The 15299-nt window shown below is 45.4% G+C and overlaps 1 protein-coding gene across 2 annotated transcripts in view; it reads left to right on the top strand.

Annotated features, from left to right (window-relative positions):
- The window catches only part of LOC118210448 (protein spinster homolog 2-like), a 64076-nt gene extending 53387 nt beyond the window's left edge, over positions 1 to 10689 (top strand). For both annotated transcript variants that reach the window (XM_035386660.1, XM_035386659.1), the window contains one exon: positions 7415 to 10689. In XM_035386660.1, coding sequence (XP_035242551.1) covers positions 7415 to 7736 — 322 coding nt within the window. In that variant the 3' untranslated portion in view covers positions 7737 to 10689. The remainder of the gene's footprint in view (positions 1 to 7414) is intronic.
- Positions 10690 to 15299: the final 4610 nt, after the last annotated feature.

Raw genomic sequence — 15299 nt, 5'->3', positions numbered from 1 at the left:
GTTTTTATTGTTTCTTCACCTACAGTTTTTTCGAGAGCCGATTTTTGATGACTGCTAAAATTGTTTTTGAAGAAAAAAAAAAGCACAAACTGGATTTCATTGTGGGTCGAAGTTAAAAACAAATGTTGATGGAATTCCTGGGGCTCCTGCAGGGTTTTCCCTGTGCTTGCTGGGAAACAGAGTTGTCAGCGTCAACACCGATACTCTCCAGCCCACCAACTGCACAGCTGTGTAATGCATTACCCTTTCATCATCTTTTTAATCCTACTTAATGCAAGATTTATTATTATTATTTTTTTTGGGGGGAAATTTATGATGGCTGTTTGCAATGTTGGCATGTGTGTTGTAGGAATGTAGATTTGATTCCCAGGGATCCCCATATCGCACTCTCAGTTCACCTTTGACCTTTGCCAGGTGTGGATTAATTAAATGTGAGCTGAGTGAGGAACGTGACCTTGCAGTTTGCAGTTAAAGCAGGTGGAGTAGAGCCACTGTATGTTTCGCAGGGTTGGCGTACTGTGGTACACGAAATGACAGGCTGACATAAATCAAAGCTTGGAAGTGACCCAAGCAAAAACAGCTGTGGTGTTGCGTAACAGGCTTTTCGTAGTACTATAGGAACCACAACAATAGTAACGGCGTGCGGTGAACTGGGGGTTTGAAACGGAAGCATGAACAGTGACATAAGCTCCAATTCACAACTACCCTGCCCTGCGGTCTCCACGTCCCCCAGAGGGGACAGCACGTTTCCACCCTGCAGGAGGTTGAAGTGGCCCCAGGGCCTCCTCCAGCCTCCTTTCCCCAGTGACCTCACTGTTTGAGTTCATCAGCACCTCCACAAGGAGGCTCCATGGAGGAGTTCCCTCATACCTCCGGCCTTATGCGTTTCATTATGTCCATATGTTCAGCCTGTCGTCCTTGTTTTGCGTGTGTGTGTGTATCCGTGTGTGTGCGCGTGTGGCTGCGTGTCTGTGTGAGCGTGTGTGTCTGTGCATGCGCGTGTGTGTGTTTATATGGGAGGGATCATTAATAAACCCCGCCCTCTGGGCATGCAGGTGCCCGCCTGCCAGCACATGGCAGCTGCCAGCTCTGTGCACTCTGCTGCTCAGGCGGCGTGCTCAGCAGAGGGCAGGGGGGTCACGACCTCTGGCTCCTCACAGACTCCGTCTGGAGGGCCGTGGAATGTGATCACTTGCTGCATAAAGGCTTGAGACGAGCCAGCGACATATCCTGGCTATGCCTCCTGGATAACTATGTCCCTGAATGACATATCCCTCTCCAGTCTGGCCCCGCCTCCTGGATAACTGTATCCCTGACTCTTGGGCGCAGTCCCACCAGCCCTTCCTGTGTGCCCCCCTCTCAGTGAAGGGCGTGAGAACGGGACGCTCGTCTTCCCCTGTCTGTCTCATTTCTGCTCCCCTCTCTTTCTCAGGTTGAGTCCACTCTCCATTCCATCGTCCTCTGTCAAGGTATGAGCAGGTAAATGGAAGCCACTTGTAGATATAGATCCATCCTATGTCTCCCACAAATAAAAAGGCTTGGAGCACATTTTATTTTTAGACCATTTCCCAGATCTGCATATTTATAATTTTCTGCTTACCTCAGCACTCTTTTTTTAAGGGATTGAGGCTCTGAATTACTCTGACCTTTAGCACGTGCAAAACCTTTTAGTACATGTAAAACCAATAGCGCAACCAATGATTGCTGCGAAACCAATACCATGACCAATCATTGGTCATGTTATTGGTTTTGCTTGTGCTAAAAGGTATTGCGCATGCTAAAGGTCGTAGCAAATCAAGCCTTGACTGTGTTTATTTGTTTGTTAATTTTTTTGGCTGTTCACTTGAATGTATTTACCCAAAGAAAGTCACTGCAATCGACCCAGTTAATCTGACACCTCTGGCAGAAGGCTTCCCCTTAATCCTTTAAGGTATGAGGTCACGAACATGTGATTAGAATGTTCTCAATTGAACATTCTAACGTTGATGCAACAATCGCTGCTGGAAATGATAAGCAACTGAGTTCTAGAAGACTGACTTAGAATTTTGGAGAAGAAAAAAAACCCATTCTACATTCCACATTCTTTGGACGCGTAATTCCGCAGCGATGGCTTGGCAGCAGTTGTGATTGGCAGGGCTGTGCTGATAGGGATCTCACGCTGTACGGGGGATTCTTCCTTCCCTGCCTCCCCAGTCAATCACAGCGTCGAGACTGTGAGACCGATTACTGGAGGCTTTTCAGCAGGAGCAAACACGCAGTAAACAGAGCCGTCTGCATAAGCCAGACAGCCACACCAGGACAATGGAGTTTGGGAAAAAATAAAGATAGCTACGTTAAGCCCATACTGACTCATTGGAGAACAAAGATTCTTGTTTTAATCCTGCTGATATTTTGAAGCCAGTTCACCATTAATTCACCAGGCCTTTGAGCCATGGTCCCTCACTTAGCTTAAACTTCTCCTTTGTTTTGACACTCCCGGAGTAATTGCGGCCTGGACCTCTGGCAGCGGGTCACATGTCCAGATTTGAAAACAGCAATTAGGTGAGGGTGAAGCTCTCTCCTTAGCTCAGCGCTCCGCTCACCCGTGAAAGTTAAGCTCAGAGCTCCGTCTGAAGGGCCATGGGATGTGATCACTTGCTGCACACCAAAGGCAAACTTACAGTCAGGCTTGAGACGAGCCGGCAACATGTCCGTCCATGTCCACGGTTTCATTGTCAGCCCCTGTACACAGATTCATTTTTGCCCTGAGAAGTACGCCTACGTTGATAGCTACATTTATGGAAATTTGTATGTATCGCCTCGGGTTGGGAAGCCATATTGGAGAGCATCGTAACGTATGCCCTACAATTTCTCTGGCCCATGACATTAAGAAGCGCGATACACTCTGCACTGAACTGCGTTGGCTGTGTTAGCTGAATTTATTGATGTAGGGGTTTTTTGCTTAGTGAGTTCATGCTTTTAGGCCCCATCGGGATGCTGAGATGTATAGAAATAGATATTGAGTATAAATAAATGATGATGGATGATATGTTGTACAGTGCCTTCATCAGACAACATGAATATTGTGTATCATAGTTTCTAAGAGGAGTGCAACAACATGGGTGCCATTTATGAAATATAAAAGTTATGAGAAAAAAACAATGTCTTTGGGCCCAGAAGAGACTGCAGGGTTTGCAGGGTTGGACGGTCGAATGGCTTTGTCGTAAAATATTTTTACAATCTTTTGTTTCTGAAGTGCTGTGTTCCCTCAGATATGGTGGTGTTATTAGTCCATAACCTATAAATCAGACATTTTTGTAGTTTTGTAGTTTCTTGGCCCTTCGACTGTTTGGACCAGTACATATTTGTGCGAACACATGCTGGCGGCCATATTGGGCATGTGAAGCTTTTGATCACTTCCAAAATTCTGTGTGTAATCGGACCATGCTTGAATCTCAAGTGCCCAAATTTGAAAAGAGAATCACAATATTAGAATATTTACACATTTACTTAGAATCCAAAACAAATCCAGTACAAAGAACAGGATTACACCCATAATGGAAGAATAAATCGCAACTCACCAAAGACTCACAGACATAGTGTTGTGACAACAATAGCTCACATGATGTAGTAATATCAACTCTAAATTTCCATGTTTGTTTTGTTTGGTTTTAGAGCTTTTTTTAAAATTGTTTTTTTTATTTGTTTCACCTGCATGTCACCCACAGTTCACGCTCCTCATTTTTGGAAACAAGACGACAAACAACAAAAAAAAATCCCTTCTCTTTTCAAGGTCTGAACTACCGCTTGGTGCAAAGTTGCCATAAAACCAGGATGTACGAGGCCCTCGAGGCCTGCCACAGCTATAAAACAAGCGGAAGCATTTTTAAAACAACCGATGACCTCGGTGTCGAAGGGTGACCAATCAGCAAAGTGCATTATTCAAGCGTAAAAGCACTGGTTCCCCTTCTCTTCGCCAGCTGCGAATGAAGTACATGGTAATCAATGCGGTGTACTAGGTCAAGCATATCAACGCAGGCACAGTGGAAGGTACAATGTTTGTAACCGACTCGATGCGTTATGCAACACATAGGAACAGCCAATCCCTCCCTCCTGGATAATCTAAGACTGTATGGAAGGGATTTGATCAGACAGCGCATTTGAGAGGAAAATAATGACGTGACGTGGGATGTGAATTGATGCCATTATATAGCTGAGGCGGAAATTCATTGGGGCAAGAGCGCTGCACACAGGGAGGGGAAGCAGATGGCCATATGAAAACAGAGCAGGGATCTCTGGGAACCACAGAAATGTAATCACTTAAGCTGTGTGCGTAACAAGTCATTAATCTAGCTATGTCAACTAAGACCTTTCACAAAAGCAAAAAAAGAAAAAAGAAACAAATCGGGAGGAAGAACTGGAAATAAAATTGTGTATTTTTTTTGTTTGTTTGTTTTTTTTTTTCTTCTTGTTTGTGCTGACAGAAGTGAACGGACCCTGGTATCCCGTGCATGAAATTACAATAGCCACAGCAGTGATAGTTATGAAAATTCATACCTATCATAATCTCTGCATGCGTAATTGGCTTGACTGTGAAGCGCTCGGGCGATGATGTAAGATTGTGTGGCATCACGGTAATCCGCTGTTCCTGTTTATCTTCGAATTGAAAAAGGGGGTTCAAAATTACTGCCGTTTGCCGCATTCCACCGATGTGGACTGCTTCTTCAGAGTGAATTTGGGGGGGATCGAGCAGCGGACACAAAGTAATCACCGGCTGTAAAACACTGGGTTTGCATTCCAGCTCCAGAGTATTTCTCACAGGGAGGACCGAGAATGTTTGACAAAATGGAGGTTCTCGCTTCCCATTTATTAGCGCGCTGTGCGTTCGGCGGCCGTGACCTAGGTCAGGAGGGGCTCACGACGGGGGACGCCTCTCCGTGCCACAGCTTCTTAGCATCGCGTGTCTTACGGCACGCCTCGCTTCCCAAATTTAACCCGAGCGGTCACAAGGCGAGGGCTCTGCCCAGGACCGAGCCTTTTCGATTGGCTGGTGGGGAAAGGGAGGGGCAGAGGAGGCGGGCCGTCCACAGACGTTTGGACCGAGAGGACGAGGCCCCACGGGCTCAGCAGGCCGCCGACTAAGACTCCGCCCACACGAGGCACTCTGTTACCGCGGCACGTTCTTTAACGCGCTGAACCGCTTTAGGGCGGGGGGGGGGTGTCAAAGGTCAGGGGTTATCAGGTCATCAGGGGTCATCCATCTGTCGTTATTAGAGTAGAGCAACGCTTTTGACTAACCGGGTGGTCAGCTTGTGTACTCTTAACACTGACTGTGTGTCTTTCTGCTGACTGAGGCTGAAATGTTCCTATTTGACGTTCCATCCTTTGAATATTCATTAAGTGGCGTGACCGAGGGCAGTGCCACTGTGATGTAATATTCGGCCTTTGGGGATGCCCTCCCGTGAGTAATGACAGACACTACACTATGGCACTGGGAACTCCTGCGGTTAGGAAGCGGAGAGGGTTAGAAGGTTCTTTGGGAGCTGACCATCTGCTCAGTCTCTGGGATCTGTGGCACAAGCCCCGCCCCACTTCCCCGCCGTCGCACTCAGGTGCATGAGCAGCAAGCCGAACCCGCAGATCCTCATACATTCAGCCGTATGAGGGGGTCTCTCTTTTACCTGTAAAAACACCAGTTCGCTTGGGGCTTCCATCAGGTGTGATGCGCAATCCTCTGTCAGTTTTATACATTTTAAATGTATATGCAAAACCAGTGAGAAATTTTTATATACAAAATCAACAAATAGACCAATAGGGAGATGAGATGTTGGGTGTGCCTGAAGAGCCAATAAAGTCCAGTAGAGACCTGTAAAGCCAGCAGCTGACCAATAGAAGACAGGCCTTTTTTCATTGTGACCAGTGGGAGTGTGCAATGATTGGTGTTATCTCCCTCACATCACCCTGATGAAAGTTTTGGTCAAAGAGGAGCTGGTGATTTTATTGATGAAGAAGGTTTTATCACACTTTTGACCAACCACACCATTGGAGCACAGCAGTTGAGCATGGCCACTCCCCCCAGCCCCACCCCCCCCCCCACCCCACCCACCCCCAAACCCCCAGAATTATTCCCAATTTCTTTGTTGGTATTGGAGCAGATTAGTGAACGTGAATTTTAAAACACAAATCCACCGTGCATGCTTTTTCGCACTGTTTTTGAGTTAAATTTCCCTCCACAGAACGGCGTGAAAATCGCTTTACTGTTTTACTGTTTACGCTTTTCCGCCCCTGTCTTCCTCTGTTACGCAGACCCGATGTCGCATTAACATGTCGGAATGAAGTAATTGCAGCAGGTGTGGTAGCACTTGCATGTGTGTACTTATCGTTCCCCCTTTCGAAAAGACAACCTCTGGTTATAAAGGCTAATTTTGTTTCTCTCAAGTGCTACAATGTGCATTATCTGGTGGGGGGGGGGGGGGGGGGGGGGGGGGATTGAGAGAGAAAGAAAAGGCACCGTTCAGCACCAGCATATTGTCCTTTAAATCCAGTAATCCAGTGTTAAAGTTAATTATGCTTTTTAGTGCTGCATCTTTCCCCTGATGACACCATGGCTGAGCGAGCAGAGAGGATGCAAATGACTGGGGCCTGGATGTCTAACCCAACTGCTGCGCGGAGCGCTGGATGGAAAAATCTGGTCTCGTAAACAACCTCAGCCGAGTCCCTTTTTTCTCCCCTCCCTGCGATGGAAAATCCCGTTTAATGCAGCTCGGTTGAAATTTACACCTGTTCTGAATTTCACATCTGATCAGGGCTCGCTGACAGGCCGATGTCAACGGTGTAATTAGTGGGGAAGAGGGAAGCGTGGGGGGGGGAGGGGCGTCAGAAAGTTTGTTTTACCGCGTAGAGACGGGCAGGATGCAAGCCCAGACAAGCGGGCGAGTCGGAGAGAGAGGGCCGGCCGAATCGATGGTCGCGGGAGCGTTCTCTGGAGAGCGGCCACGCCCTTAACCTCTCCGCACCTCCCCCCACTTCCTGTTTGAGTGGCCACGCCCTTAAGCTCTCCGCACCTCCCCCCACTTCCTGTTTGAGTGGCCACGCCCTTAACCTCTCCACACCTCCCCCCACTTCCTGTTTGAGTGGCCACGCCCTTAAGCTCTCCGCACCTCCCCCCACTTCCTGTTTGAGTGGCCACGCCCTTAAGCTCTCCGCACCTCCCCCCACTTCCTGTTTGAGTGGCCACGCCCTTAACCTCTCCGCACCTCCCCCCACTTCCTGTTTGAGTGGCCACGCCCTTAAGCTCTCTGCACCTCCCCCCACTTCCTGTTTGAGTGGCCACGCCCTTAAGCTCTCTGCACCTCCCCCCACTTCCTGTTTGAGTGGCCATGCCCTTAACCTCTCCACACCTCCCCCCCCCTCCCCCCGCTTCCTGCCTCCTCAGGGTGAAGAGGAACGGCGGCGTGGAGCGGGTGGAGGAGATGAAGCTGGTGCCGCCGGCCGTTGCCGGCGCCCGTCCCGCCCGACCCGCCCGGCCCGCCCGGCCCGCCAGGACGCAGCTCCGCCACAGCGCCAGCGCCGGCGCGGCGCCGCTGCGGGACCGCCAGGCCTTCCCCGTCGGCCCGGTGCTCTGCAGCCGCTGCCAGTCGCTGCGCTTCTACACGGACCCCGCCACTGCCAACCGGACGTCCCTTAAGGACGTGCAGGTCACGTTCGTCAACGCCGGCCAAGAGCCCGGCGAAATCGCCCTACGGTCCCTGTGCTGACAGGACGGTTTGGGGAATGAGGGGGGGAACGGGGGACGAGGGAGGGCGCCCTGCTGTTTTAGCGTCTGAATGCAGAGTAGGCCACGCCATGTGGAACAGAGCATCTGTGGTGTACAGCTTTTAAAGGCACGATAGGGGGGTTTGAGTTGTGTGGGACTGCGGGTTCTTCCCAAAGAGCGTTTCAGACAGGAAGATATCCCAGGCCTCACATGGAGGGATACTGGCTATGGCTTCAAAGCCAGGATTTATTTTACTTTACCTTTTACTTAACAGACCTCCTTATTTTTGGGGGTGATTTCCGTAACTTATTGTACATTTTTTTACATGCTGTCCATTTATAAAATGGATTTTTAGAGATTAATTCAGTAAAATTACCTTTCTCCCCACTTTGGACCTGAACCTGAACATGACAAACCTGGGTTTTGGGGCCAACACACTGCCAGTTCATAGATAACACAGGTCTTCTTTTTTTGACGTGTTACCAAACTGAGAGTACATCATTTACCAGGAGATTAACTGGAAGCTTTTCAAACTCCCTGCAGGCAATGCAGCTTATATGATACAGTTGTGTCATTTTGCTTCAGAAATGCATTGTCTTTTTTTATTATTACAAAACACTAGACATTTTTAGAGCATGCTAGTACAGCACCAATGGCTTATTGTGACTGTTTCATTTACAAGCTCCTTTTAACAAAATTAGTCTGTTTTAAAAAAAAATATGTTTCACAACACACGGAGAAGCATCTAAATCCTTGCATTTAAGATAACATTTTGTTCTCCAATGAGTATTAACCTGGCCCAAAATTTGATTTGATACCCTGAAGGTTTATGAGCATAACAGTGATTTTACGGCTAGGTCAAATGAATGCGTTACGACCTATTATGAAGTTGTTATTCACTGTAGGATATAACGCATGGAGAAAGCACTGCCCACAGACAGCGCCTCTCAGTCCAAGTGAATTTATACAGTTAATCCGTGCGATTGAATGAGACCAACCCAAAGGATGGAAACTGATTGAAATTCAGGCTTATGTACCCATTCTGTGTCTATAAATATTTTATGTACGGAAGATTTCCATAGCAGTACGCTTTAACCAGGGGCTTATATTCCATATTTCCCCTGTTTATTTTCTGTGTGTTCAAAAAGCACCTTGCATATTTCAGATAATTATAGTCAACACAGATGGTTTTCAGTGGGACATTAAAAGAAACCAGATAGTAAATCTGGTGTGTTTGATTACTAATATGTTGAACATTGGCTGGTAGCCAACTATTATTTATATGTTTTTATTTTTAACTACAGTGGATGTGGCAAAGAATCATGTGCTACTATCAAACTACTTTTTAAATGAAAAAATAACCATATGAAGGGTTTTGTGGTTCTTCACTGGATTGTACAGGTATAAAATAACATTTAGGTATATACCTGTATCATGCAGCAATATTGATGTCTTGAAAACATTAGCTTTCCCATGCCATGTATTTATATTAGGTATTTGTATTTTGCACCATGGCAACTAACTGATTTATTATTATTAATATTACTATTATTATTATTATCTTTCTTTTTTTGCAATGTACCACTTTGCATTGCTCTTAATTGTGTGATATTGCTTAGCTGAACAACCATGCTTTTTACATTGCTGAGATTTCAGTGTAGTGTTGACATATCCAATTTATAGGACTACACTGACTTATAACAAAATTGATGGATCAGGGCCCCTAAAACATAGGAAATGCTGTTCGGTTGTTGCCAAGTGATGTACTTTTAAGTTTTAAGTCAACATCACGTTAATTGTTTCATTTAATTGGCTGCTTGAATATGGAAAAACAAAATAAAAGTGAAAGTGTCAAGGGAGTTATAGTACATATAAATTGAAAAAGACCCTGTTTGGCACTTTTAATCATTTTCAGGATGTGGGGCTGAATGGAATGGAGAGTATGAAGAGTTAAGAGTGTAATACTGGGGGTGATCTTTTGCATGCAATACTGCCCTTTCTTACCCTTGTTACTTGGCCCCGTTTGTTTTTCTGCAGTCCGACTGCATAGCTTGCAGCCCCATGACGTGTACCAATAGCCGCTGTAGTTGACTGTAGTAGATGCGCCATATGCACGTTTCGTCTATGGATCACGAATGACCGTGAAATTTTGCGCACGTGAAGGAGCTCAATTGCTCCGCATCGTGAATGCCTTCAGATCGCTGTATATGCTGGCAGCTTAATACGTGTTTCCTTTTCCTAAATGCATTGTTTAGCAATTACATGGCAGAAGCTACAACTGAAAAATGGGAGGCAAGCCCAGGAAGAAAGGTCTTATATCTGCAATACAGCTGACCAGCCACAAGGGATAGCTCAAAGGCTTGGTCTGTGGTCCTTAGTTAGAGGTAAACACTTGCGTCAAATTTTAAATCACAGCACTGACTTGTATTTAATCCATCTTACATAAGCAATTTGTGATCAGATATGTGACGTATGAACGTTTTATAAAACGATTCGTATATACTTGGGTAGTCCAGGTAAATTGAATGTTATGTTTTTGTTGAAGAAATTGCATTGAGGAGGTAAAAATGTTGGGCCACAGAACATGCCTGGCCTTACTTATGACATCACAATTTTTTTCTTTTAAACCATGGCCTTGAACACATATGGTTTGGGATTTAGGGTCAACATACCAGGTTCTGATCCTCTTTTTTTAAATAAATTGGTACTTTACTACAATCCATTGCATGGGTAATGTGATGCAGTAAAACACTCTTCGTTTCTTGTTATACAAGAGCTGTGTAAAAAAGTGAATCCTATTTCTGATATGAGGCAGAATCAAGATCTTTTATTTTTTAGAACAAATGTAATTACAACTGATAACTAGGAAGTAACTGTCTCTGTCCCATAGGGGGAGATATTAAATTACAAATGTACATGTAAATTGTGAAATAAACTTATTCAGCTGAAGTGAATCATGGATTGATCGGGCTTCATTTGTTCAGCATTCCTTCTTGTAATATCTGTGTTTATCAGTTCATTCACCAACATCCAAGCTGTGTGAATGAATGACTCAGAAGTGTTAGCCAACAGCCATTTTGTTTACAGCCAAGTTCTTTGTTTCCTTCAAGCTGTAAGTTGTCCTTTTCATGTCTGCCAAAATTACTTGCAAAACCTGTTGATAGTGCTTGTGTGAAAGCTGAGTCACAACGCACTTAGTTTACGTAGCCTCATAGCTAATTAATAAAGGCCTGTATCGGTACCAGGACACGGCTGTGAATTTCCAGGTACAAATACTGTTTTAAATTTAAAAACCTTTTCGAGAGTTAACCGCTATGCATTAATTTTTGTGTAGCCCACCTCCACCGTAACTTCCTGAGCACTGGTTTTTGGGCGAGAGGTGTAGTGACCCACAGTGGCTGACAGACTTCCTGATTCGACATGAGTGATATTCTGCTGTCTCCGATTTCTAAAACGAGTCCTTTATTACACTATAAACTGAGCGGCGTCGCTCAATTTACAGTCACCATCACAGGGTGCGGTTATCGTGTCACAAAAACCGCGCCACACACACACACCGTCAAAGGAAACATCGTATGTCCTCGCACGATGTTTTTTTCACGATAGCTGGTGTGTCTCGGTAACGCGCTCTCATCCGATGCCTTGTGCGGAGAGGTCAGGAGACGGGTCTAAAAATAGCCCGCTCCGCGCAGCGAGGGAGGCGGGCAGAGCTCGGTACGGGCCACGGGAGACGGGGAGCTCTGCCAGGCTGCCGCCGCCGCACACCTGCAGAGAATCTTTCACTTCTCCACCTCGCACCCAGTCAGCGCCTCCGCCCCCCCTTTGCTCAAGTCTCACCCGCCCAGACAACACTGCCGCGCAACAGGAGAAGTCGGTGTTACTTCGTCTTCATTATCAACGCTGAGCGGCGCATTTGAAAAAAGAATACAAACAAAAAAATCTTTTTTAAATGGCGAAACGTCAAAAGTATAACTTATGACTGTTAATTACCCATTTATAACATCTCACTCTGCAGAGGGCCTTACCAAATTTATGGTGAAGGATTTTGGGTTAAGCAATATTTCCAGCTTTCGGCCTTGCACACCTGTCTAATGTGCAGTCTGCTTTACAAATGTTTTGAGAAGCTAAATGACTGCAGATTTTTTAATTATGCAAATTATAAAGAAGCTAATTAAAAACTAAAAGTTTAGTTAGCCATAATGTCTTTCAGTCCACCAAGTGAGATCAAAGTTAAAAAGGCTTCCATCTGCTTCTTAATTTTACTGCATTTGCACATAAATGAAGAGAACTAACTTATTATGGAAAGTTCTACCAAAATCCCTCAAGGATTTACCCAGCTTTTAACATTCGTTTAAGGCCACAAAGACAAAAAGGTCCTTCATTTTAAGACATTACGCTTGTTAGCTGGTGACAATATGCAACATCAAGGCATTTTCAGAACACTGACAAAACAACATTGTACTTTGCATAATTACAGCATTTCAGTCACGCACAAGTGAATTAATGAATCAAAGCTATATTTACACAGACATGCTGTAAAACTGGAAATGGCGAGCATGGCCAAGATTTAAAAGGTACATCACGGAAAGGAACTGCATGTGTGTGTCACTCAGTAAAAGAAGCGAATGAACAGGCGTGAACTGACTTCAGGTTTGCTGCAATGAGTAGGAACGTTACAGGATGAACATCCAGGTACTTTCCCCCAGTGTTCTATGGCATCCACGTCAACAAGCAGCAACTGCTCATGCTGGTGGTGAAAGGACAAGACTCACAAAAAATGAAATGTTTACTATATAGGGTTTGAATTGGTCATCACCTCCTCGAATCTCGGAAGACAAAATAGCCCTTTTTTTTCCCCCCAACCCCTGCTCCCCAAAATGTCAGCATACTAGTTCTAATGGGGATTAATTTGGTTGCCAAATTGACAGGTCTGGTCTGGCACTTGACCACTGCTGCAGGGTTAATAGGACTATTCGTTGGACGTGTGCCCTGGGATCCCATGGGAATTTTTTTATGAACCATTCTGCTTGAGTGCGAATACTTTATGCTTTCAGATAGTTTGCCATGATGGAAAATCAGAGGGAGCCCTCATACTGGGGATGCTGCACATGTTCCTATCATCCTTCTGCAATGAACATGCTTACTGATCAAAGTCACGAGCAGCACTGAGAACAGCCCCTTTCATTTGGACACGTTTCACATGCCTGCGTTCCTCTCTCTGTCTTTCACTCCCCGGCTGTATCCCTCGTTCATTAGCGCTCTGTCTTCCCCTGTGAGTACAGTACAAGCAAGCAGAGCACAGAGAAATCATTCATATACGAAACGTTGAAAATACATCACAGTACATATCTGTAATAAACCGTACTTTAGTTTATTCAAGAATAACTAGCGAGTGTTCAATCTTCGTAACAAACGCCAGCTTTATTGTCCGAGTAACTCCACGAGACACACGGGTCATACGTTCAATGCCCTTGACCAACTTCCTTTACGACACCTTCCCTACATACTTTACAGTAGTGACTGTCGCAAATAAACATCCTTGACAACATCCAAGTATTCACATCAACGATAGTCTGTTCTTCATAGCTTGGAAGGGTCAGTTCAGATTTTCATTCATTTCACCAATATGCGTTTGTCTGAACAAATCATTTGACACACCTTACAACCTTTCTAGGTATCATATCAGCAAGTACCTAGTGTAAAGACAAGTGTTCTTCACGCAAACATAAAAAAAGAGAATTTGAGTGTATCCTTCTTCCATCTCAGCAGCAAATTCAGCAAGCCTGAGTGCAATGATGGGTTTACTGGCACTTCCACACACCCCCTGGAGGTCACCCTGGCCATTTACATGGAAATGATACAATTAATATTTTGTCAAATTTTACACAAGGCTAAATGCGATCCCTCTATTGTTTGCCCAACAGTCTAATTTATTCAGATTGTATTGCATGTTCTTTTTTTTGTTTGTTTGTTTTTTTTTTTTTGCATGACTGCAAGCGAAAGCATAAGAAATTGAAGGAGATTTTAGCATGCGTGACCTAAAATGCCTTGTTATTAATATTAGCCAGAATATTTAGTTTTCTAAAAAAAAAGCATGTACGCACTGCTGCATTCATATGGCAATATGGGTGAAGGAAAACAAATTAACAACAAACTAAACACATCATCAAAATGGATACGGGTAAAAATTTGATTTGAGATTTGAGTGTCGTCCGTATTCTGTGTATGAGGGGCCTTCCATGTTCATCAGGCTGGTCACTGAGGAACAGGTCTGCACAAGGCTCACAAAAGCCTGTAGGTTTCCTGGGAGCCTCCATCCGCTACCTCTGCTTCACACACGCACACACACACACACACAACAGTGCTTTTCATTTGCAACCTTCACATTTTTACCTGCAGAGGTACCTGGACCTGGACCTTCCTGCGTTCCAGGCGCAAGGAGAGACGGGGTCCAGGTCACCCGGGGTCAGGTGGGCGAGAGCCCAATGAATAACGGCTGCAGCAGCACTTACGCAGGCGCCACGCGTCTCGTGCATGAAAGATGACAGCCGAATCAATATATGCCGCCCGAGTTCCCCAATACCTCCGAGGATCGTCCCCCACATCACTCTAAAATTAGAACTCCATTCCAGGCAACATTGATTCCGCGGTTCGCTGCATAGGCGCCGCGATTGCCGCGGCGATCAGGGGCATCCCGTAGCTCTGCGTTCCGCGGAAGATATTTACTCGCGCGCGCGTGCGTGTATGCAAATGAGCACAACAGCAACCAGATTGCGTAAGACGCGATCGGATGAATGTATATCCCTCTGCTGCACGTGTGCTTGCGCGCAACTCCCTCGCCTTTTCCATCGACCACATTAGCGGCGGCGCTGCCTTTATGAAATTCTCATAAGGGTAATGGCCGCCCCACTCCCACCCCCACACACAAGCTGTCTTTTTACGTACAATCAATTCATGCATCTCCGGCTTTATAGTGCTCAAATGCACCGGAGGAGCAGTTAATCAGGCTTTCATCAATCGGAAGTGCGGTCTGCGGTTGCAGCCGCCGGCTAAACATACATTAATTTCTGTATACATTAATACGTTATAAGTCACAAACGTTACCCTGGATACCCAGCTGATTTAATCACACCCTACCTGGGTGATACCAGCCTGTACACCGGCTGGCAACCCTAGGCACTGAAATGGCTCAGATTACACAACTGACTGCGGGGCCCAACCGTTTTACTGGAACACTGGGAACACTGGAACAGTGTAGTAAACAGGCCAAGTCATCCAACAACTGCCCAATATAATTTTAATGGTAATGTCAATTTTTTTAAATTGTATTATTATTATTATTTTTATTGTTTATTACATGCATTTGCTGGTGTGGGATGCCATGCTCAAAGTGAAAGAAATGAATGATGCGGCCAAATAACTAAGTTGACAAACTGATGGACATTTTGGACTCACTGCATAATTTATCTGTCACACTATATAAATAACCCAACAAAGCTGTCGGTAACAAAGCAGTCTCAAAATTCTGTTTCGGCTACCTTGCTGCATGCCTGCGAGCTGCAAG

Source organism: Anguilla anguilla, chromosome 12, assembly GCF_013347855.1.
Source record: "Anguilla anguilla isolate fAngAng1 chromosome 12, fAngAng1.pri, whole genome shotgun sequence".
Classification (NCBI taxonomy): Eukaryota; Metazoa; Chordata; class Actinopteri; order Anguilliformes; family Anguillidae; genus Anguilla; species Anguilla anguilla.
The sequence above is the reverse complement of the archived record's forward strand: the minus strand, read 5'-3'. Positions and strand labels throughout refer to the sequence as shown.